This window comes from Protopterus annectens, chromosome 5.part1 (genome assembly GCF_019279795.1).
Source record: "Protopterus annectens isolate FY-2018-M chromosome 5.part1, PAN1.0, whole genome shotgun sequence".
NCBI classification, from domain to species: Eukaryota; Metazoa; Chordata; order Ceratodontiformes; family Protopteridae; genus Protopterus; species Protopterus annectens.
This window is the reverse complement of record NC_056736.1, coordinates 367,066,900-367,092,250: the sequence shown is the minus strand read 5'-3', so window position 1 is coordinate 367,092,250 and position 25,351 is coordinate 367,066,900. Positions and strand designations below refer to the sequence as shown.

The 25,351-nt window shown below is 45.1% G+C and overlaps 1 protein-coding gene across 1 annotated transcript in view; it reads left to right on the top strand.

Moving 5' to 3' along the window:
* Positions 1-25,351, top strand: part of RRM1 (ribonucleotide reductase catalytic subunit M1) — an 848,556-nt gene that overhangs the window by 765,324 nt on the left and 57,881 nt on the right. Inside the window, exon 18 of the mRNA XM_044073038.1 lies at positions 19,452-19,640. Coding sequence (XP_043928973.1) covers positions 19,452-19,640 — 189 coding nt within the window. The remainder of the gene's footprint in view (positions 1-19,451; positions 19,641-25,351) is intronic.

Below are 25,351 nucleotides of genomic sequence, written 5' to 3'. Positions count from 1 at the left end.
ACCTCCCATGCTTCCACTGGTATGTCGTCTGGGCCAACAGCTTTTCCATTCTTCATCCTCTATAGCTGTCCTTACTTCCTCCTTGCTAATGTTTCACTTGTATCCCCACGTCATCCCACCTTCTTTCTCTTTCTCATTCATCAGCCCTTCAAAGTACTCTTTCCATCTACTCAACACTCTCCTCACTTGTGAGTACGTTTCCCTCACTATCCTTTTCTCCCTTACCTGCTGCACATCTTTCCCAGCTCTGTCTAGCCAGTCAGTACAGGTCCTTTTCTCCCTCTTTAGTGTCCAATCTCTCATACAGCTCTTCATATGCCTTATCCTTAGCCACCTCTTTGCCATGCGTCTCTCCTTATACTCGTGTCTACTTCATCTCTTTGACAATCCCACTTCTTCTTCGCCAGCCTCTTCCTCTGTATACTCTCCTGTACTTCTCATTCCACCACCAGGTCTCCTTGTCCTCCCTCTTTCCAGATGTCACACCAAGCACCTTTCTAGCAATCTCCTTTACTAGCTCTGCTGTAGTTATCCAGCTATTCGGTAACTCTTCACTGCCTCCCAGTGCCCATCTTAACTCTTCCTTCAACTCCACCTCACAATCGCCCTTTAACTTCCACCATTTAATCCTTGGCACTGCTTTCACACTCCTCTTCTTGATCCTACCAATGTCGTCCTACAGATCATCATTCTATGCTGCTTAACTACACTTTTTCCCCATCATCACTTTACAGTCTCCAATCTCCTTCAGACTGGCCCTCCTACATAGGATATAATCCACCTGTGTGCATCTTCCTCCACTCTCATATGTCACCCTATGCTCCTTCCTCTTCTTAAAATACATTTTCACCACAGCCATGTCAACCCTTTTCACAAAATACACAATCTGACCTTCTGCATTCCTCTCCTTAACACCTTGCCTACCCATCACTTCCTCATCCCCTCTGTTCACTTCACCATGTCCCTTGAGGTCCGCTCCAATCACTAGTGTCCCACCCCTGGGTACACTCACCACCACTTCATCCAACTCGCTCCAAAATTTTTCTTTCTCATCCATCGCACACCCAACTTGTGGAGCATATGCAATAACATTCACCATTACACCATCAATTTCAAGCTTCATAAACATCCCTCTCAGACGCTCTGCACCAAAACACTCTTGACAATACTGTTCCTTTAGGATAGCCCCTACCCCATTTCTCCTGCCCATCCACACCATGATAGAACAATTTGAACCTGCCTCTCGGGTCTTACTGAAAGTCAGGAAAAAACAAAAATGATCCTAATTGCTCTGGACTGGCCCCACTGGTACCTGCTTCTAAGGAATGTCTCACCTTCCTCCATGGTACTTGCCTCAAATACCTCATCTGTCTCAGCAGAACTATCAAATTCTGCACACTCAACTCCAAACTCTGAATCTTGCAGCATGGCTAATCAACTAATTATTCAAACATCTCTCAGTAAATCTGTGATGGATGTCATTTTGGAAGCCAGAAGGCCTAGTACTAGAAAATCTTATGCTCTTAAATGGAAGAGATTCTGTGCTTGCAACCAAGCATAAGGAATAGACGCAGCAAAGCCCAGTAGTACTCAGATTTTACAATATTTGACTGAGATGCTTGACAAGGGCCTATCTTTTTCTTCAATAAAAATCAATGCATCTGCCATCTTGGAACATAACACACAGCCTCCCCTTTTCTCTCATCCTCTGCTTACAGTATCTTAGAGGGGCCAAAAATTTAAGGCTTCCCAGAAGAGCAACTCTTGCATGGGACCTCAATTTTGTGCTGGAAAAACTCACACTGCCTCCTTTTGAACCAGCAACTACTGCTGATATAACTTTTTTATCTTGGAAAACAGCTTTTCTTTTGGCAGTCACTTCAGCAAAAAGGGCTTCAGAACTACAGGCTCTTGTGGCAGTGGAGCCTTTTATATTTTACCTGGACAGGGTGTCCCTCAGGACCAATCCCTTTATGCCTAAGGTGGTGTCCAGTGTGGCTCTTAACCAGACCATTCACCTGCCAACATTTTATCCAAATCTTCAGAACAAGGGGGAGTGGATTTTTGCACTCATTGGATGTGTACCCAACTAAGATTCTACCTAAATAGGACCAAATCTCCCAAGTCTGAGCAACTACTGGTAGCATTTGCTGCAGGGTCAGAGGGGAAGGCTATATCAAAGCATCCATTTTCTAAATGGATAAGCCACTGCATTCATTTCTGCTATTTGCACCATGGTAAACCAGTGCCCAAGGGGATCAGATCACATTCCACCAGGGCTGCCTCTACTTCAGTAGCTTTTCTCAGAGGGGTTCCAACCAAAGACATTCTAAAAGTAGCTACTTGGAGCTCTGTTCATACCTTCACAAAGCATTATCATTTACCTCTCTTCTCCAAATCCAGGGCAGGCTTTGCCACTACAGTCCTGCAGGGCCTTATAGTCGCTCCTAATGCTGTTTAGTTCATCCTCCCATCCATAGCTTTGGGATTCTACCCAAATGTAATGACTGCAACAGTGAAACACGAAGGTAGTACAGTTGTGTACACTTAATAAATGTAGATGTTGGTGTATTCATAGTTGTAGTCCAGGTTACCTACCCACCCGCCATCCCCCTTTCTATACCTTTTCTTTCCTTCACTATACTCAAAAGCATTTGTGGTGTATTTGCTTTTAGTTGAAGGTAAAGTTTGTTTCTAAAAGTGTATTTATACATTTACTGTTTACTTGTATATATATTTTTGCTCCCCATTTGGGGGGCACCTGACATCTGGGGCAAGAAAAACTGAATAAAATGGCGTCTGCTGCATGTTTTATACCCACTGATGACCTGAGGAGACTGCAACCGACGCAGGACCCAAGACTGTTCAGGCCAACTGAGGGCAACCTGCCAACAGATTACCCCAAATGTAATGACTGCAACAGTGAATACACTAACGTCTACGTTTATGGTAAGTGTACGCAACTGTACTTTGTATAGGTTACCTGTTGTATGCAACTGTACTTTGCATAGGTTACCTGTTGTATAGAGTACCTGATGTAAATTCCTTTTCAAATGCCTGCCAGCTGACCCAGCAACCATTTCTATTGCCACTGATAAGGCTACTAAACTTCTCCCTACTACCATTTTCCTGACTGCCGATGGACAGCAAGCAAAGGAGAGGTGGGGGAAGATTTATGTACACTCCTGTTAATCTAGCCTTTAGGGCTACAAATTACCAGTCTCGCATGGCCAAATACTCCCTGGCCTTACTGGAAGAAGCTTCTAAGGAACTTAATGAGAGATCCTGGACTGCTCTGCAAAGGTATCCCTGTTTTCCTTACTTGGGCTCCTCTCCCAAGTTTATAAACATTCTCTAAGGTGTGCATGACGCAGTGGAAGCCTCTGCCAGGTCACCTGCATCTGCCTCTGTATTGAGATGCTCTTGGCTGCGTTTTCAGCCCCTACCAGATGACCAAGTCCAAACTCTTGGATGCTCCTTTGGATCACACTGCCCTTTTTGGATCCAAGGTAGCTAATCTCAGTCACTTCAGCAAAAAGGTAGAGCTCTAAGATTTAAAGCATATCGACTCCTCCAATCCCAAAATTTCAGAGGAATTACCTGGTCATGATGCAATTTATTAGGAAGTAGTCTAGGCCCTCTGTCCCCTCCAGGTCTAAAGGGGGACAACACTACTTAGCCTACAGGCCTCTGCCCAGATTCCTCCCTTTCAGAAAGGGCAGGCAGCATCTGACTGCCTGTCTCCCTTTCTACCCTTTCCTCCCACCATACCTCTAGCCTCCAGTCTCTCTGCCTCCCTGCATGGGTCCTAATGACGTCGACAAATGGGTTTTGTGTATCCTGAAGAAGGGTTACTTCATGTCTTGGCTGACACACGCACACAACTTCCTATACCACTACCACCACCTCCTTTCAATGGTCCCTTCTCCCCGAGGTCCTACACAACCTGTTGCTCCAAGGCACCATAGAACCCCCCCCCCCTCTGCTCGAGGGAGAAGCTGCTACTCAAGACTTTTTCTGGTGCCCAGGAAGGAGGGACCATGGAGACCCATCCTATACCTTTCCCACATCAAGTCTTTCCTGAAGGTCCCCTCTCAGGATGATTACTCTACCCATTCTCTCCCCTCATCCTTCCCCAGGTCTTCATGGTGACCCTGGACATGAAAGAAGCCTATCTACATATTCCCATAAAATTGTCCTCCAGAAAATTCCTCTGATGCAAAGCAGGCTCCTTACATTTTCAGTTCTATGCCTTGCCCTTTGGACTCTCCACTGCTCCAAGGGTATTTATAAAATGTCTAGCCCCAGTCATTGCTTACTGCAGAACAAGAGGCATGCAGTTTACCGTACTTAAACTATCTCCTTAAAGTAGCAAACCAACCCTCCTTGCACACACAAAGGACCTCCTGCTGCAGTCTCTAGGGTTCCTCATAAACTTCCCCAAATCCAAACTAAATCACACAATATATTGTCTTCCTAAGATGCAGAATCAGAACAGACCTCAGGATGGCCTTCCTACCTCAGGAGAAAGTGCTTTCTCTGACCCAACTTCAATTTGCCCTCTTTTCACCTGCTCTGAGGGAATTCCTCAAACTTCTCTGCCACATGGCTGCCATTATTCCCATGCTGCCACTGGCAAGATTACACATGAGAAAGATGTAATGGTATTTTCGTTCAGTATGGGCCCAGCACTCACACTAGAGTTCGGAATCCCACTTCTCTGCCTGCACCAAGAGCTGAAGTGGATGACCCAGGTGACCCTAAACCCAGGTCTCCCTCTAAAATTGCCCTCCTCTTCTCAGATCATGTACACAGATTCCTCCGATTTGGGCTGGGGGCTACGTTAGACACGAACAGTGCAAGGTTTGTGGAAAGAGACAAGCATATTAACATCAAGGAAATAACCATACTTCTGGCCCTGCAGGCCTTTCTACCTTTCCTCAGGCAGGGCATTCTGAAGATCTTCACAGAAACTGATGTGGTACTTGAACAAGCAAGGAGGGAATAATATACCGCCTCTGCAGACTAGCCCTACAGGTATTGGATCTAGTGGTCTCGCAGGGATCGCTCTACTGGCAGCCTACATCCCCTTCCAACAATTGCCAGGCATATTCCTTAAGCATAATTTCCTCAGTCACAAGTGGATGCAGTTAAGGGAGGTATTCCTAGATCTGATCCACAGGTGGGTATTCCACAGATCCATTCGTCCCCTCCACAAATGGACAACTCCAGAGCTATTGCTCCAGATTGCACAACCCAGGCTCTTCAAACAGATGCCTTCTTAATGTCTTGGAAGGGGAAATTCCTTTACGCCTTTCCCCCTTCCCTACTGAAAATTCAACAGGACTCTCCAAAAATCTTGTTGGTGACCCTCATTTTTTTTTTTGCCAAGGCAGCATCGTTTCCCCCTCATCTATTTCCCCCTTCATCTATCCAAGGGCAATCACCACAAGTTACCCACCCCCGGTGGATCTGCTCACAGCACCAGGAAACACAGATTCACCCACGGTGGTGATCCTGCACTTTTCCCTGTGGCTGATGGGTGACTGAAGGGAATCAGAATCCTGTACAACTAGGATGTGCTCTGTCCTGCAGGAAGCCAGGAAACCAAACACAAGAAAATCCTCTCTAAATGGAGGCTTTCAATCTGGTGTCAGAGCCGCTGGACAGCGACCTGCCTCTAATTCTCTTACCTGTGTGAACTGTTAGACAGGCTTGTCTTGCTCCTCCTCAAAGGCACTGTCTGCCATTTCTGCCCGCCTGTGGATCCTCCACTAGCTTCCAGACTTCCAGCCAAGCTATTCCTCAAAGGTGTTCTACACTTAAGACCCCTAGAAAATGCTCCTCCCTGGGATCTTAATTGTGTGCTGGAAAAACTCTCTGCCACCCTTTGAAACAGCTGGCAAGGCTGATTTGAAATTTTGCACTTTGAAAACAGTACTGCTAGTAGCTTTGACATCAGCCAGAAGGATCTGAGCTCCAAGCCCTCATGGCTACTCCTCCCTTTCTAATTTTTCATATGGACAGGATCACCCTCAGGATTCATCCCTCCCTCCACTCCCAAGATGGTTGGTGACCTCTCCTTAAATCAGGCTCTTCACCTACCCACCTTTCCAAATCCTCAGGGAGACTGAGTGTCCCTCAGAGAGACTGTCCTTCACTCCCTGGATGTGCACAGGCAACTTAGATTCTACTTGCAGAAGACCAAGCCTATATGCAAATCAGACCAGCTGTTTCCTTCCACCTCAGGGCTTTGGGGAAAGCTGTGGGAAAACCATTTCTTGGATTGCTAGGGCCATCTCCTTTTACTCACACCATGGAAAGACGCTGTTAATGTCATAGCCCATTCCACAAAGGCCATGGCTTCCTCTGGAGCCTTCTTTAAAAGTCTAGATACTAACTCCATTCTGGAAGCTGCTACCTGGTCATCTGTGCACACCTTCACCAGACACTACAAGCTGGGCCACATATCCAGGACCACAGTGGGATTTGCCAGGGCTATCCTGCATGGGTTCATGGAATCCTCATCCAGACCACTCCCAGCCAGCAGTGAGCTTTTGTACTCCCCCACTAATGCAGCATTGGAGTAGGACATAAGAAAGTTGGGTAAAATCGTACCATAACCATAGATCTCCTCTTCCATGTTGCAGTATTCCTTCCCTCCCTCTATCCCCCGGTTCTCCTTACAGTTGCTGTCCTCTGACCCTACAGGCTATGCTATCAGGACTGGCTCAGTCTGCAGCTACTTGGTTCTGAGGACTAGTGCGTGCAGACCTCACATTTATGGCCCATGTTCCAGCCAACACGTCAAACGTCTTAACACCAACAGGGACTGGAAAAGCTTTGGGAAACTGGCCGAACAAGCTGAGAAGGGTAAACCCACTAGTGAATAGTGTATCATGGAAGAGGACATCTGTGGTTATGGTGAGATTTTACACAACTTTCCTTTCTGATGGAGGTACCTTGGGAATCTGGTTGCTTTGCAGACCTTAAAGGGACAGAATGGATGTTTTCCCAGTACCTGCAAAGAATGCTGTCCTCAAATGGTGTCTTTGAACCCTAGGTTGTATGTATTGGATGCAAAATAGTTTTACACAGAGTAGGAAGGCATTTTTGAAAATCTCTGCGCTGAATTTGCCTTCTGTGTGTAGGGCAGACTTGCCTTCAGTCTGCCCTCTTACTGATCATCTTTGCCTGAGATCGTAAAACTTATTGTGCTTATGACCTTGGAGATCAACTTGTCTTCCACAAGCCCATTATTTGTACACCTCTCTCTAAAGTAACTAAGAATGCCCTTCATGGGTTTATAAGAGGCAGATCTGAAATACTGGTCCTTGGGGAGGGGTGCTGACAGTGAAGTCTTGCTGCCTTCTAGAGAATGCTTGACATCAAACTTGATCCCAGATTGCTTAAAATGGAGCTTGAGGTATTCCCCAAGAAAGGGACCCTTGCAATACTCCCCTACTGTTGGCATTAAAGGGAGCTTTGAATCTGGACTCCTGGTTGAAACCAGATGGCTACTATAAGCACACTAAGGTTAATCTCTGCATCTCATTGTCAAAGCAGAGTTGCCTCCATACTAGATCAAGGTTTGAGATTTGCCAAAGCCTCGTGGAACATGAAGATCCCACTCTACAGCATCCAACGCACTACCTACTACCTCTCCCCTAATGTGTTCTGTATAGTCCACCCAAGAGTTGTCAGACAGGCCTAAGGCTTTAAAGTCAGTCCACTAAATTTGGTTCTAAAGGGAAAGTTTGTCATGGGTGACTCACCATAGGTATACAATCTATCTAGGTCAGGATCTCCAACAGTGCTTGGTAAATTGCATGGAAAATGTCAATGCCACCTGGAGCTTTGCTTACCCTGTAGCCTTTGTGAAGGGCACATCAACTCGTCTCACCAAATGATATACTAGAAGCAGCCTCAGTTTTGGTACACTACAGGCTAGCTGTGTCCAGAGCTAGAGCAATGTTTGCTAGTGCTACCACCCAAGTGACCAGTAATGAGTCATTCCTGAGGTTGACTAAAGCAGTCACTTGTATGAGCACAGCACACTTAAGTCTGTTACCATAGCTGAACATGTTGGATATAGCTGGTGCCAGTTTAGTGCTCTTCCGTTTTTATTCAGCTTTTCTCCCTTTTTCATGCTAGTTATGACCCTTTGCATCTGACTTACAGGGTATTTCATTACTGGTAGGACAATGTAGTACCTCTAGCTCTTTCAGGCAGGTACTCTAGTCACAGTGAATGTCTGAGGGCAAAAAAGACCAGAAGGCCAATCCTACATCCTTGATGGTGTGAAGTAGAATGGTAGAGGCAAGGTCAGTATTGGGGGGGGGGGTGCAGACAGGACAGAAGGGAAGTTCTGTCCCCAGTTCAAACCACCTGGGACCGATAAATACTAGATCTCAAAAGGTCAGGCTACAAACTTGCAGAAAGAATAACATTTCCCTAGTTTCAAAGCATCTGGTATAACTGGCTCAGGTTCAACTGCACAGACATTCTGGCTTGGCTCTCTCGAGCTTATCCCAAAAGGGATTATCTGGACTCTAGTCCAAGGAAAGCTCTCTGAGACTATCCTAGACATAGCAAGACTAAGTTTTGCTTGTCCAAAAATAGATGCTTGCCTACAGTAACTTCTTCCCATGATTCTTCCAGGAGCTTTTGGTCATACTAGATCTAAAGAATGCCTTTTATTTCTGTTGCCCAGGAGCATGTATTCTGTGCTTTCAAGATAGGGGCTCCCACGCATTGTGCACTGCCCTTTGGCTGGTTTATTGTTTCCAGTCTTTAACCAGCTCTCTGCAGTATTTCCTTTCTTGAGGCAAGAGGGTCCCTTTACCTATACCTGGACGATTGTCTTAAGACACCTACCTCAGATATCCCTACAGGTAATCTGTTCCTTTTCCAATGTAGATCTTTCATGAGCCTTTTAAAAGTGAAACCTACTCTCCGCACAGGCAGACTTTCTTAGTAGTGGCTCTGGATTCCAAAGATTTAGCTTGCCTCCCCCAGAAACATGCTGATCATGTGGTCACTATTGCAATACCACTGCATGTGTCTATGGTAGTCTTGAATAAGAGCATTTCATCCACTAGCTGGTAGATACCCTCCCTACCCGACAGTGTTTGTCTGTTCTGTTACTTGCAATGTCAGTCTAAATTCAGAACGCCCAGTTGTCAAATTGGGTAGGCCTGAGACTCATCAAAGCTGAGTACCCTGTTGGGGGAGACGTTTTCTTTCCTCATTTCTAATTCTTAAGGTCAATATCTTGAACAGATACCATGCAGGGACTTCTGTTGCTTGTTCTGCTTAATCCCTGAGCATGTCTTTAATTGTCAGTTTTGTACCTTTCAATGGCGGAGCTATTAAATATAGGGTGGACTCGCTCTGTCTTGGAAGGTAGGCCTACTCAAATTCTCTGCCTCGGGCAGACATGACGACACAAAAGCATTTGAAGGAGTTAAACAATCCTTGTCCAACTCCCCTCTCTAGCTTGAAATCACTTTGATGAGGTACACTTGCAGCCCTGTACCAAACTATTGTGTCCTAGAGTTCACATCCTAGTGAACTGGAACAGTCAGCATCTGGATCCAGGGTGAGTTTGTTCAATCTTCCAAAACACATACCAAGTTGCATTGGGACAGAAGTGCCTTCTTGAGTTGCTTCAGCCCTTACTGCCTAGAGTAACAACTTCCATAGTCTAGGTCACTACACGACTTCTCATTTTGCCACAATTTCGTGGCCTACATGAAATCCAAATGTCCATCCTTGGGAAGGGATCCTGTGATTGACTAACATGGGCCACTTTCCCTCTTACCATTATCTTGACTGATTCTGAAGACAGTCTTCAGCTTGACCTCGACTTCTGTTTTGTGGTACACTTCACAGAATGAGTCCTTTAGTTGGGAGTCTAGTCTGGATGGTTTGCAGCCTAATACGATGCCCCCTGCTCCCAGGAATCCAGACCACTTCTGTAGGGTGCTCTTGTACAGATGTTTATAAGAGTAGCTATTCAGTGTAGCTGTGGTCTTAATTCCAAACAAGGAACATAGGGCCTGCATCAAAGAACCCTTTACCAAATGGATTTAAACAGATATGGCAGGAAAACATGCACTTCAGATTAAAGCCAAGGCAAAGAGGATTCAAGATGGACATGCCTTGCTGAGGAACTAACCCTTCTCGGAGCATGTTAAAGCCAGATTCCCCAATGCACACTGCCAGGAAGTTTATTTTCGTACATCTTGAGTGTTTCAGACAGGCTTCATAGATTCCCTCGTCATCCAGTCAATTCTTTCCCCTCCACACTACCTAGGTACACTATCCTAAGTTTCCCTCACCTAGGGGAGGGAGAATCTCTAGGAAAAGCCTAAGCAGATTCCTCCTAGACCCAAACAAGCACCCCACCTGTGGAGTTTGCCAGAAGTAGACATTTTTAGTTGCCTGTTCTGAGTAAATGTAAAGTTCTCTAGCCCCTTAAAGAGTGGTGTTGAAGACTGTTTTGGGACAAGACCCTTTCTATATGCCCTCCTTTCATTGCTGCTTATCCATGGAGAATTGCAAAAGGGAAGTTTCATCAAAGTTGATTGTACCAAACTGGCCCAGATAGCACTGATTCTCCCTCCTACTCACTTGGCAGGGAAAGGCCAAATCATTGCCAGTGTCCGTAGTTTCTCCCAGAACATCCACGTCTCAGGACCCTGAACCTCAAAATTGGTTGACTTGTCCTTTATTTCTACTAGACCTCAATTTTACCATTTTCAGGGGAGCCAGAAAGGAGCCAGCAAGTCATAATTACCAAGTTAAAGGTTTTATATTCCTGTCAGTCTGAGGATATCTGCCTTAAGGCAAAGTCCTGGAGTGCATATCTGCACTCTATAAAGGTTGGTCTTAATCTTCCATCAAGGTACATGTTTCTGCAGTTTCTGCTTACCAGCGTCTCCCCTTGCCTACTTCCATCACCAGATGTTTCTCAAGGAGATATTGTACCAAGGACCACCCTAAAGATACCCATCCCTTGCTGAGACCTTTTTCATTCTGCCTCCTTTTTGAGCCAGTTGCTTCTGCACCCATCTATACCCACCTTGAAAGACATTTATGCCAGACACTTCTGAATTGCAAGACGTTGTGCACTTATCTTCCTAGGGACTAATCCTACTTTTATGCCCAAATTTGTATCCACTCATAACAAAACCATTTTCCAGTCCTCCAAGAAAATGCGATGCACACATTCATTGATGGATGAGACTGCAAATGTTTTATGTAAGACAATTCCCCTCAGTGTGGGCTGACATTTTTTGCCAAGGGGAAAGGGAGACCTTTGAGAACAGCCAGTAGCATGTCATTTTATTACTGTCATCATAATAGTTCATCTCCATAAGGGCGTATTCTGCTAAAGCAACAACCACAGCTTTCCTAAAAGGGACATGGTTTGGTCTATTCTGGAAGCAGACGCTAATATCACTGTTGCAGTACCTTTCCCTCCTGTCTCTACTCCTGCCACCTGGGGTTGGGCTGGGGATTATGCCCAAACACCTTCCCCACCATTCTCACCTGGGAGCTTTTAGAATTATGTACACCCACAGAATAGAGGGACACCCTGAGTCAGGTTAGGCCTGAATGTGGCACTGGCTGAAACTCCTTTGTATCCATGACACTTAGTATGGAAGGAATCCAATGGATGCGGAATGGTGAAATTCTTTGGTAGTTGAGCTGACTTGGGCTCCTGAAGGCAGGAATTCACAAGATTCTTTACTCAACCATGGTCTGGTCTTAATACCTGTGGTAAGCTTCTAACTGTACTTTCTGGGCTATTCGCTATGGTGTTTTGCTCCTTCTTGAAATAAATTCTTCAGGCTTCTGGGGTATATCCTGTAGCCTGTATCCTGATTGTCCCCGAGAAGACTCCATGAGGAAACACCAGTAGTACCTCAACTACTGTTGGATTAAATTCTTTCAAACCCCTTTTATATAGGACAGCTAGGGAAGAGAAGATTTTGTGGTGGGTAGAAACCATCCAGAGTCAACAAGGGGCTGCCATTTCAGCTAGAGATGGTCTTCCAGGTCTAAGACACTTTAGACCTTGTCTTGGGTACCCAGTCAGGGCACAGAAATGCCCAGGTATTTTAAGCATGCAAGAATGCATCAAAGAAATGGTAGCTGCATTGAGGGCTCTAAGCAGTCAGCCTACTGGCACCCAGGACCCCTAATGAGACTCCATGGTGATGTACATAAGGCACCCACTTGTTCCTTCTATGCAAATTGACAATGCAAGTCTGGGAACTTGCACGTGTCTCCTGGCTCAGTACATACCAGGGCTGGGTAGTTGCATAGTATTGGCCCACTTGAGTGGATGTTGGTGTTTCTAGAATTCACAAGTGGGATGTGCTAGACGTTCATCTTTCCTTTATTTCATAACAGAAGGAACGCATGGCAGGATGGTTTATTTTGTCTATGGATGGGTCTATTTGTTTTCCCTACCCTACTTCTCATCCTCTGGATACTTCTAGATTAGCCAGACGGCACTGATTCTGTGACCAGAGGAGAGCCATGAATATGGACACAACAGGTGAACTTGCTCACCCAGAAAAGGTTGTCTACTGCACACAATCTGACATGATTGGTACCCCCTTCCAGACAGCTATTTTTTAAAACATGTCACCTTAAAGGAGGCCAGAGGGTCTAGCACCTGAATTTTTCTTGGAGACTTCCTTATGGCAGCACGTGACATCTGGCGCACCCCAAGTTATATTTGTTCCTTGTTTCTGGCTGAGTTATAAAAGTCTCCTGTTTTAGCCGTTTCCTTGTGCTTTGCTCTGGGCACTCTACTTATTCCAGACATTAACATTTTAAAAAGGGGATTCAGCACTTGGAGCTATCCTTTGAGCCATCTACTGCTTTTAATGTGGAAATGCTCATGCAGCAACTGGAGCATCCACAAGTTCCTTACAAAAAGAATGGAGTAAACTGTCCTGCTCTAATTGCCTCAAAGCCTCTCATTGTATCATACAAACTTCAGAGGTGACCTTTGAATGTCATACAAGAGACCCTGTTTTGATGAGTGTCATTGTCTACTAATTTAAGACCTAAATATTGTTTGTAAATGGGGCATATTGGATGCTTCTCAGAATTCCCATTCTTTGCTTCACATGGATGAGCCGGTTAGTACCTCCTTATCTTTAAGCTAAACTTGGAGGATGGTTAATAGTAAGTTCACTCCTGGTTTGGTGACTACATCTCTGGACAGGCACTCAGTAGATCACCCCTATATCAAATTTATGGGTTACATTTGGATTGCTTGACTGTTTAAGGGCTTTAGTGACTGTTAACCTAGTATACACCTATGCACATTAAACTCTGCCAGACGCACATCTGAACAGGAGGCTTTAATGTGTAGAGAACTTTCCTGATTTTCCAGATGCTGTTATTGTGGGGGATAACCTTATTTGATTTTTAAGTCTTTATTCATTCCTTACTGTTAGGACTTTGGTTCCATCCCCTGAACCGACATGGCCATTACCAAGTTCACACCAGCCAAAAACTCAGCTAAGACCTACCCACAATGCCCCTGTCTTCAGATCTCGTTTGCCACGTTCCTTGTCAAATGTGCAAAGCCTTCTCTCCAGCTAAGTGTAGCTTTTTTTTTTTTTTTTTTGTAGTTGGTGTTTATTACTCAGTTACCTCATAAACCCTACCCACTACCTTGGTAGTTTCGTACCATCATTGGTACTCCTTCCCTACCTTGATAGGCCCTTCTCTTACCTTTTGGCATTTTAGTACCATTGTTGGTACTCTTTCCTAGCTTTCTGTACATGTTTATTGTTTGGTAGTATTAGTGGGTCTATATTATATGAACGAGTGATCAAAATGTCGAGTACAACATGCTCTACATACTTTGATCACTCTATGATGTCATCGAAACACCAAAAACACAAAATCGAAAAAAAAATTTGTCCCACTCCAAACATACAGCACACATACAACCAATTCATACAAACCCCTACGCACTCGCATCACTCAAGCACCTACACAAACACTTTTAAAAGTGGGGGGCTTTGCCCCACACACCCCCTAACTAAATATACCAACTATGAGATCGCTGTACATTGGGGAAAGGGCAGTTTCCCGGTAATTGCACAACTGAGTTAAGAGATTACCGGGAAATTGCCCTTTCCCCAATGTACAGCGATCTCTGGAGTTGGTATATTAAAGCAGTCTCTTACGAAACAATTCCTAACAGTGTAACATGTTTGTCACAAGCTACACTCACCAGGAAGGCAGACCAAAACATTTCGGAACTCCAACATTTGGATGTTCCAATTACATGAACAGTCGATCAAGTATGTCGAAGTATCTTGTTGGTCTACATTTTGATCTCTCGTTCATGTAATATAGACCCATATTACTGTTATGTTTGATAAGGCCAAGCTTGGGTTCAAGCAGTGTTAAGTGTGGGTGTAAAATGCCCAACTCTGGTCACACCTGGTGTGTTTATTGTTTGGGCATTGACCACATTAATGTTTCTTGTGACATTTTGTTCTAGCTTCAGCAACCGTACTTCGGCTGAACGCAAGAGCAAACTTATTCTAAAGGGTATGTTGAAATCCACTTTCGCGGAGGCTGTTTCTGGGACTGAGGTCTCACCACCTCCTAAGCATAAGGATGTTAAGCATAAAGAGAAACTGAGTCCTTCGGTTCCGATTATCCCTGTCCTTGGAACTGAGTCGACATCGGGCTTCTTCTGCGCCTTTGGTGCAGACAGCTTTGGCACCAGGATCCCTGTCTTCTCCGGTGCCGCCCTTAATTCTGACTCTGACTCCAACCACTGTACCAGCTTTGGTACCATCCCCCTCTGTGCCGACCTTGTTTTTGACACAGGCTCCGACCACTGTACCTGCATCTGCACCATCCCCGGCCACGATGCTAATGTCTTAAACTGCTCCAATGATGAGTCTGTTCCGAAGGTCGAACGTTCTCAGAACCAGGTTTTCTCCCTCTTATGATCCCTTGTTGGGGGCAACACTTTCTTGAGACCAGAATCTCCATCGGCAGCTCCCTTCAGATCCCCAGGAGTCTTTCGTAACAAGATGAGGGATGTGGGTCAGCTTTTGGCATGGCGGCGGCCACCAAAAGGGAACTGGCAGAAGGTAGTTCCACTGTTCATTCCCCGAACAGGGAGGCTTGGGCTATGGATAGACTGGGGAAGCGAGCCTATGCTTCAGCGACTTTTGCCATTCGGTCGCTGAATTACCTGGCACACTTTACTCTCCTCCCAAGAGACCTAATCTCAAATGTCCTCTTTGGCGGGGGTACTGCCTGAGGTGGTGTGTGAAATTGTTGCCCCTCAGCTAGCTACCATGGAATCCATCTCAACTATGCGCTTGATCTATCACTACAGAGGGGGCAGCTCGAACAGCTACATCTGCCATAGTCATGAGATGGCATGCTTGGATGAGTTTGATTTTGCGGACCGCTTTTAATCTTTGAATCTTCCCTTTTTAGTCCCAAAGTGAGACAGTATCACTTAGTGAGGACAGAAAGACCTTGTCTGCTATGGGCATGTGTTTTTCCACCCAACCCCCCCCCCCCCCCCAGAGATCTTAGTCCAGGAATCGGAGGGGAGGAAAAATGTGGTTCGAAAGTCCCAAGGATCTTCTCGTGATGCAGTCCCCCCATGGTAGAGGGGGCAACTCATCTGGAACATGTCCCTTTTTGGGGCAGAGGGGTTCCACGCAACCAGGGCGCTATATTCCTTCTCCAGCCAACCCTTCCAGCACTCCTGAACAGCGGCCTGATTGCTTTCCTCTGGAAGCAGTCAGGGGACGATTTTTCTCTGCACCTACCGGCCTGGCAACTCATAATGGATGCGTGGGTGCAGAGAATATCCAGAGGCTATCGTATCCCATTCTACCTTACTCCCAGACCTGTAAAACTAATCCCCGATGTTCCACCCAGTCAGAGGGAGGCTGCAGCCTTAGAAATCAAAGCTGCTAAGAAAGTCATGGTTCTTTTTAATGCGAAAAAAGGGGACTGGAGACCAGTCCTGGAGCTCAGCTTACTAAAATTCATAAAACCTCAAAAATTCCAGATGGTCACGACAGTCCATTCTCCCCTTTCTGGGGAAGGACAACTGGATGTGCTCTATAGACTTCCAGGGCACGTATTACCACATATAGGTGGACAAATGTTCCAAGAGATTTCTCCGCTTCCAGCTGGGAGCCAATCACCATCAGTTCAGGGTACTGCCCTTTGGTCTCTCGACGGCCCCCAGTGTTCAAATGTATGGCAGTCGTAGTAGCTCATCTCAGACTACAAGGATTCCAGGTGTTTAGCACTAAGCACTTTAACAGTTAATAGTAACCAGTGATGAATTTAATTTGGCCGATGAAATGTGGTTTGATAGAAAATGTGCACAGCCTTTTGGATGTTGATTCTGAAGTCTCCCGAGTGGAGATAAAAGCGCTTAATCTATTTTTTGTGTGAAGAAATTTTTTTGGATTTCCTACGTGTTTACTGGTGAAGTACTTGTGATCGACCTGTTCCTCTGAAAAAAGGAACATTTTGGAGGGACAGCCTTTATTGGAGTAATTTTTTTTGTTTGTGCAACTTGCACTTGTGATTCCAGGTGTTAGACAATTGGCACCTTACCGCCCACGACCAGGAATCATCTTATTCTCAGTCTTAACACTCTAGGCTTTGCACTTTGCCTAGCTATCAGTCAACATGGACAAATCACACTTCTCCAACAAAAGCACTGGATTTCATTGGAGTGATCTTCGATGCAACGTCCTGTCAAGATTCCCTTCCTCCTCGCTTTCAAAAATCAGAAGCCAGATTAAAGTCATCCTTCCACAGACATTTGTACCAGCACGCCTTGTACTACAACTTTTGGGCTCTGTGGCACCAACCATTACCTTAGTACCACTGGTGAGGTTGCACATGAGACTATTAGTGGTTCCTTTCATCACAATGGTCTATCTTAACCCACCCACTTTACCACATGATGCGCCTTACAAACCTTTGCAAGAAAGAAATACTATGGTGGATGAAGCCAGAAACCAATCTTTGGCGTTGACTGTTCTGCCTTCCCCAGCCCAGGGTCACAGTGACCACAGACGCTCCCCTGTTGGGGGGGCATTTCCAGGGAAAGATTGCCCAAGGCATCTGGTCCCCCATGGAGGCCAGTTTGCAAATGTCCTGGAATGTGAGGGCAGTTCTCAGAGTTGCAAGCATTCCACACATCCCTACTTTCTGGGACCATTGCAGTTCAATAGGACAACATGTCAGTAGTTTGCAAAAACAGCCATGTCTTACCCCCTGCGTCGGGAGCCCATGAGAATTTGGCATTGGGCAATGGCTTCCAATCGCTTTCTCATAGCAACGCACATTCCTGGGAGTTCCAATTTTATTGTGGACACTGAGGAGGAACATTTTGATGCCTCACGAGTGGTCCCTCAATCCAGTAATAGCAGATCAGATCTTACACCGTTAGGGGCAGGCCTTGCTGCGACCTGTTTGTTTCTCCCCTAAACAGATGCATTAGCTATTTTGCCCTGACCCCCCCCCCCCCTTTTCTGGGAGTCACTGAGGGATGCTGTGACAGTTGGTCCCTGGGTCTGCTGTATGCCTTCCCCTCATCCAGAAATTCCTCCAGAAAGTTCAAAGGCTTAGAAGCAGAATGATCCTCATTGCCCCTTATTGGCCCAGTCAAGTCTATGGCCTCACCTGATTCACAACCCATGGATCCTGGATCAATCCCAAGGTCTCTCATCCTCAGGGACTGATTCACCCCAATCTCCACAGCCTCAAGTTCACAGCTTGGTTTCTCCACTTCTGATTGCCAGGCTACCTGATGTTTTATCCCCTGTTTGAGATTCTTCTGGCTTCGCACAAACCTTCCACCAGGAAAATTTATTCTAGTAAGTGGATTAGGTTCTCTAGATGGGCCAAAGACCCTAATGTAGATCCCTTTCCCATGCCTATTCAGAAGATCCTACAATACCAGACTACCATCGACAGTTACAGTGCATTTAGCAGCTATTGCAAATCTCCACAATGGAACTGACCATTCATCTGTTGTCACACCAATTGTGCAAAACTTTCATGAAAGGAGTATTTCATATTAAACCTCCGGTAAAGGCTCCTAGAGAGCCATGGGACTTGTCTTTGGTGCTTGTCGTTAACAAGCCCTCCCTTCGAGCCTTCTAACTCCTGTGATGTGAAAAATTTTTGGAAAACACTACTTCTAGTAGCCCTTACCTCAGCGAGAAGCGAGTTGCAGCGACCTTGATTTTTCGTAGGGAACATCTGGAACATTATGGTAAGACTACTTTTTTTATTGGTTATCCTTGAACTTTAAGCCTTTTTTTTTTGGTCCACAAAATTAAGGGTGACTGAGGCTTTATTTCTTAGATGTAGAAAAGCGGCTCCATTTTTACCTGAAAAAAAAACTCCTATAGGAAATTAGGCTATTTTATCCTTTGCTAAGGGAAATATACTATTTCAAAATGGATTAGACTGATATGAGAAGCCAGCACAGTCAATGCACATTTCACTAGGGCCACTGATCCAGATACAGACTGGTAGGGATTCGCCCCAGAACACACTTAAAGCAGCAGCCTGGATCTCTGCACCTCTGTCATGCATTACCATTTAGCGGTTACAGCAGGACAGGATTTGTTGCTGTAATTTCTTCAGTAGCCACTGCCAAACCATCCAGTTCTTATTCTAGGTGGGGGTATATTCTCAAGAGCCATTACTGCAGTACTGAATTATGAACATAATATAGTTGGGTAATATAGATGAATGAATAGAATCTCTGCAGTACGAATTCCTTCACTCATACTGCAAACCACAGAAACCACTAAGACTTGCCTGCATTTCAGCTATCATTGAGTATTAAATTACCATTCACATGACTAATTGGTTACCCTTTCCAGGAGCAAGCTTCCTAACTAATAAGTAAATTCATGTCCCTCACTTGCAAATTCAGTCTACAGAGGTTTTTAGAAGCAATGGAGCAATTGTGCTGAGAATGGTACTTTCTCTGTAGCTATTTGTGTAGCGTCATTCTGCAGGATTGTTCTGCAGTGTAATAAGCTGCTTATTGAAATGAGCATTCTACATAATCCCTTAATGTTGAAAATGTACCTTGAGAATAAAAATCTACCAGTTTCCGACACTGGATAGCAAAGCTATTTTGAGGACTAATCATTGCATTTGTCTACTACAATTTACTTATCATTTTGAATATATTTAAGTCTTTATGCTGCCTGTGCACCATACCTCTTCCCATTTTGTTACTCAGTTATGTGGGTTTGGTTGTGGCTGACCTGTGCTTTAAAGCCCATATCATATGCCTTATGAAGGCTAAATTTCTACTTGTTTTTTTCAACTTTTCACTGAGCCATCTTGCGTAACTGAAGTGTTTTCTGAAATTTTTCCCCCAGAACATTTCAAAAATTCCTGATGACTTGAAAGCACTCTACAAAACTGTGTGGGAAATTTCCCAGAAAATTGTTATCAAAATGGCTGCTGATAGAGGGGCTTACATTGACCAAAGCCAGTCTTTGAATATCCATATTGCAGAACCAAACTATGGCAAACTGACCAGCATGCACTTCTACGGTTGGAAACAGGTATAGTATTTTATACAAATTTGGCTATTTTCTAGTGCATTTAAGTAAATACTCCAGTGAGCTCAACTTTTCAACTGTAGGCAAACTGCAATATTGTATTGCATGTACAAAGTATATCACAATTTTAAGTGGAATAGGATGTTGAACCAGCTGTATTGAGCACTTTATATCACCCTTTTTTGGATGAATCTGTAAGTCAATCAGTTTATGCAGAGCTTTCATATCTCAAGTATTTGCTACATTTAACTGAGCTCCCTTAATCTACCAAAGTAGTCACCGTAAAGCAGTTTTTTTGGTGGGAGCACTTTGCTGGAAAGGGAGAGGGCAGCACTTTTGTCAGAGGACAGGGCCTCAGTTGCTGCCAGTCTATTGTGGGCTGAAGCAAATTACTCCCATCAGCCAAGTGTTCACTGGGGATTTGAGCAATGTGTAAGCTTCCGTCCTGGTGGCCTTCAAGCTGAAACTTGTGTTAGCACAACTGCTATCTACACACTACTGTTTATTTCCTGCAATCAGGAGTGAATGCAGTGAATGGAGAATAATCAAATGTCGTGCCTAGGAAAGGCACAAACTGCTAGCTGCTTCATATCTAGTCTAGGAGTGCATTCAGCTTGTATAAAGGTGCAATAAATGTGATCCGGTAAGAAGTGGGATATTTTCTGTATTCACTAGGACCACCTATCAACTAAACTTTCAGTTCATGTGGCTTTGAGGACTTCTATTTCACCAACGCTTTATTGCAGTTTAAATTGAATATCATCCTGGTATTCTAGAGTAAGGTATTTGCCTCCTTTCTTTTTCAGGTGTGTTAATCTAACTTTCTCTGTTCGGTGAGTGGGTGTACCCCAGCAATGGGCACTTCAGTTTGGAAGAGCTTGACTTTAAGGGCTATTTGTGTGCCCTACTTGAGATCTCAAGTCTGCTCCAATCCCTTCCAGGTTCTTCTAGGTCCTCCTTTGCCAGGGAAGCTCATCCATAAGTTAAAAAGTACTGAAGCGGGACCCTGTCTACAGGAAACCCTCGTGCATGCTGCTGCCCCAAACCTCTAAGTTTATAGAGCCTGTCAGGTTCCCTACCAGACACTGATATCTTGATGGTGCACCCACAATACAAAGAACCTTGCAAGAAGCAATCTCGAACCCCCTCATCCCAGTGTAATCTAACATCCTTTTCATTCTTCCTCACTAATGCATCTAGGATTCGATTCTTTGCTCACTCTGCTACTTGTGTAACACTTTGGATCCAAATCTCTAGTTCCTTTGTCTACCCATAATGCTCTACACTAACTGCTTGTATCTAGTTTGCAGCCATAGCTGCAAGGTGAAAGATCCATTCTCGAGTGTAATAGTATCTTTTTGAATTTTCTCGGTTCTAGTACTAACTGCTTCCTCCCTCATCTGTTAGGGTTTTTCCCCAGTTGCTGTTTGTTCCTCCTTGCACCACTTGTGGAACTTGACTGGCACTCGAGTTTTCTTTAAATTTGTATTTTTCACCAAAAAAACTTGTTTTGTATTTAACTTTTCAAGTTAAAATCTACTGTAGCTTAAATTCTAAACTTTTCAGTTGAACTTTAGTGTTTTAAAAAAAACTTTTCTTTTTAGAGGTTACTGCCCATCTGCTGCGTTTGTCTGAAAAACCCACACTAGAGATGCCTACAAGTTAAGAGCACTTTTGTGGGCTTTGGATTCCTAATTCTGATGCCCACAAGTGCTTGTACTATCCAGTAGTGGCCCGCCTGGATTCTCCATGCATGGTTTGCACGGCTTTTAATCAGAGGGCCCTCTGATTGTAGAAACAATATCCTGAAAGGATTGCTTCCTGATGGGGCTCAATCCCTCTCAATCCAATCTCAAGTGGTTTTGGAGCGGAGGAAAATGCACCATCTCTGAACTTCCTTGGAACAGTCTGAAAAGTTGTGAAAGGTCAGACCCTCATCCAATGAGTAGAGGCTGTACGCCAGAATTTGTATTTAAGCCAGTGTCTCTGGCTCTGCCTTCCCACTTATTTCAAATGCCAACAAAGCACCTTAGGCCAGCGTCCACCACATGTAGGTCTTCAGAGTTTGACAGAAGCAGACATGGAGAGGATTTAGAGATTCCCTAGGGCTCAGTTCCAGATGGTGGTCCTGCCAGCTCAGTCCCCCCTTAGATCTGTGAGCACACTAATCTGATGGTCTTCTCCAATCCAAGCTGGGGTTTTGGAGTCCCAGGATCCAAGATCCCAGAGGTTTGGTGTGCCATGGAAGTGCTCTTCCTCTAATCAGGCAGTGCCCCTGTCCTGCTCTACTTTAGGACCCAAGTGTGTCTCTGATCCAAGAGGTTGGTGTTGAGTTTGCGTCCTTCCCTTCCCCTCTGACTTGGCCCTGCATAGATCTGATCCGTCTCCAGACAACTTGGATTCGAGGTTGGCCCCAACCTCCCTTTGTTGCTTTGTCTCAGAGGAAGGGGGAAGAGGTTCCCCAGGTCTGTCATCCATGTGGTAGAAAGGGCTTTCTTTCCAAAAGAGCCATTCTCTCTAGTCTAGTCTCTGATCCTACCCCGCACCCCTCATTGGCTCCAAGCTTTGAGCCCATTACTTTTGCTCCTCGGGGTCAGCCAGCTTAGGGAGGTCCCACATGTTTTCCAGTGGATTCCCCATTCTGATATCTGCAGAGCACCCTGAGGAAGAGGTGCCTTGGAAGAAAATATGTAAGAGGAGGTAGACTCCCATATGGAGTCTCTCACTGAGGACACTGATTTTGAGGGGGAGGAGCCCCACCTATTGCCACTTGACTGTCTCCTTTGGAGACTTACTGAAAATCTCACAAAGGTGGCTGGGTCCTCCTAGACTCCTGAGAAATCTGTTCCTGGAGGCTTTTGGGGCTGGTTCATCTACGTCTTGGTTGAGAAGTTTCAATGGTAGCTGTCACCCCAGGGACAGAGGATCTGCAAAAACAGGGCTTCAGAGACTTCCCTGATAGACCCTGTCAGTGCTCCTGAAGTGTTGCCAGTGTTTCCTTCTCTGGAAACACCTTTTTCCTTGCACCTGAATGCCTGGACAAATATTGTGAGAAATGCACGGGTGCTAAATATCCTATCTGGAGGTTATTACATACCTTTTTCCCCTTCCACCTCTTGTCCAAAGGAGGAAACTCCCCAACATTTCACCCATTCAGAGGAAATGCGCAGCTCATTCAAAAGCTGCTACAAAAGTCACACAGGAGGTCCCACCCAAGCAGATAGGGTTAAGAACGTATTCCTGCTTTAGTGCCAAAGAAAATGGGGGGGGGGCTTAAGACCTATTCTGGATCTAAGCAATTTAAATCTGTATGTAAATAAGTTAAGTCAAAGTTCCGAATGGTTAGTCTGTCCTGCCCCTTCTGCATAAGTGCGGTTGGATGTGGTCTGTAGATCTCCAGGATGTGTGCTATCGCATCAAATTCAGGCACTTCAGGAGATGTCTGCTTTAGCTGGGAGCCAATTGCTACCAATTCAGAGCACTGTCCTTTGGGCTCGACACAGCCCCCAGGGTGTTCACCAAATGCATGGCAGTCGTGGCAGCTCACTTGATACTCTAATTCCAGGAGTTTACCTATCTTGATGGGCTGCTCACTGCCCCAATCAGGCTTTAATTTCTGAAGCAAGTAATCCCTGGCTTGTAGCTCTCCAACCCCCCTAGGCATTGCAATAAACTTTGCCAAATCAAGCTGATCCCTGTACAGACTCTGAAGTTCATAGGAACTCAATTGGATACTAAAGTGGCTTTACCTCTTCATCGCATCATATTGAGAAATCAGGTGCAGGACTTGGTGTCATCACCCAGCAGAACTAGTGTTACAAGCTCTTTGGTCAGTGTCAGCTGCCATTCTCCTAGTTCATCTAGCAAGGTTCTGTATGTGAATCTTTCCATGGACACTGGCAGTTCAGTAGTCCATTCTTTACCAGTTTCTATAATTTCCCATAAAACTTCAGTTTACAAACGTCATGTTCACTTGTGAATCAGACCTCTTTTTGCGCAGACCTTTCTCTCCCTCCCTCAGTAGCCATGGATGCTTCCCAACTGGGATGGGGGAGCATTTCATGGAGATGGTCCAATGCATGTGGTCCCCCTTGGGGACAAAGTTGCATATCAATGTCTTTAGTGAGCAGTCCTAACGTTGCAAGCCTTTCTCTAGGGACAGTTACAGCCCATAAGGGCAATGTCAGTCGGGTACATAAACAAGGAGGAACCCGTTCCTACAAGTGTAAAAGCCATGAGGGTCTGGGAATGAACAATCTCTTCATACAGCTTTCTTATTGCAACACCGGGGAAAACCAGCACACTGGTAGACTTAGTGAGTCCATTTTGATTCCTCATAATTGGTCCCTCACAGTAGCGAATATGATTTTCAGCCACTGGGGGCCAACCTTTCTGCAACCTGTTTGCCTCTCCCTTCAATAAGTGCAAGTACTTCGCTCTGTTCCCCCTCTGGGGGACTCTCCAAGGGATGCTCTGGTTCATGATTGGATCCCCCAGTCTCCTGTGTTCCCCCCTCTTCCATTGATCCTGAAGCTTCTGCAGAAATCAGGCAGGCTGAAGTTCCGTCATCCTCATTGCCCCTTCTGGCATCGGGTGTGGTTCCCCTTCCTCTGGTCTCATTTGAAGCATCCTCCATGGATACTGGAGCTAACTCAGGATCTCTTGTCTGTCAAATTTGACATGCCAATCTCCACACCCTCAAACTGACCACATGGGTTTCTCCACTTTCAGTGATAGTAAGATGGTCCAGGCTCACTTCCCCATTTTGTGACATGATCTTGGACTCCCCGAAGACCACCAAGAAGTCTACAGAAGCAAATGGAAACTTGTTTTCTATTTGGGCTTCCAAACCGAATATTGACCCCTTTTCAGCACCTGCTTCAGCCATCCTTTCTCTCTAGCCTTAAGGAAATTGTAGTTTGTCACACTTCTGGCTGCCATTTCCAACTTACACACAGGAAACAAATCCTCCCTGGCTTCTTCCAGGTTCTGTAAAGCTGTAATGAAGGGAATTTTCCTCAGACCTCCAATAAAGGATACTTCTGGGGATCTGACTATGGTCCTTCATGGTTCAATTCTGAAACCTTTGTGAACAGGCAGACAGTTGCATATGAAGTTTTTCTTGGAAAACTCTGAAGTAGCTATTACTTCAAAGAATTTCTGAGCTCCAAGCTTTATCAACTGAGCACCCTTACATTTTCCACAAAGGGTGTCCCTACAGACCAATCCTTTTCTGCCTAAAGTGGCTACAGAGACCAACATTAATCAGTCCATCCAGTTACCAGTTGTCTTTCCAAACTTTGCCAATAAGGGCAAATACATGCTTAGGTTCGTAGGTGTGTGAATTTCAATTTTAAGGGTGAGAATTGAGCTCTCTACCTTGTCTGTGGGGTAAACACCTTAACCATTATACCAACTCCCTAAGTGAATACTAGGCTAACTGCCCTGAAGGGCTATTTTAAGCCTAGCCAGTGTCCACAGGTTAGAATAAAGCCCTGTACCTTGCGTCTGTGAGATGACCTTAACCATTGTGCCAAACCCACCCCTTCAGACAATTGTTTTATTTTCACAAAACAGTACAGCAAGTCTCTGCTCTTTGTATCCTTTTCCCCTGACCACTTGAGTCCAGCAGTTTCCAAAATCACTGTCCAGTTGGGAATTCTGGTCTCTATGGAGGCGTGGGTTCAAATCTCACTTCTGATAGGTGGCTTATT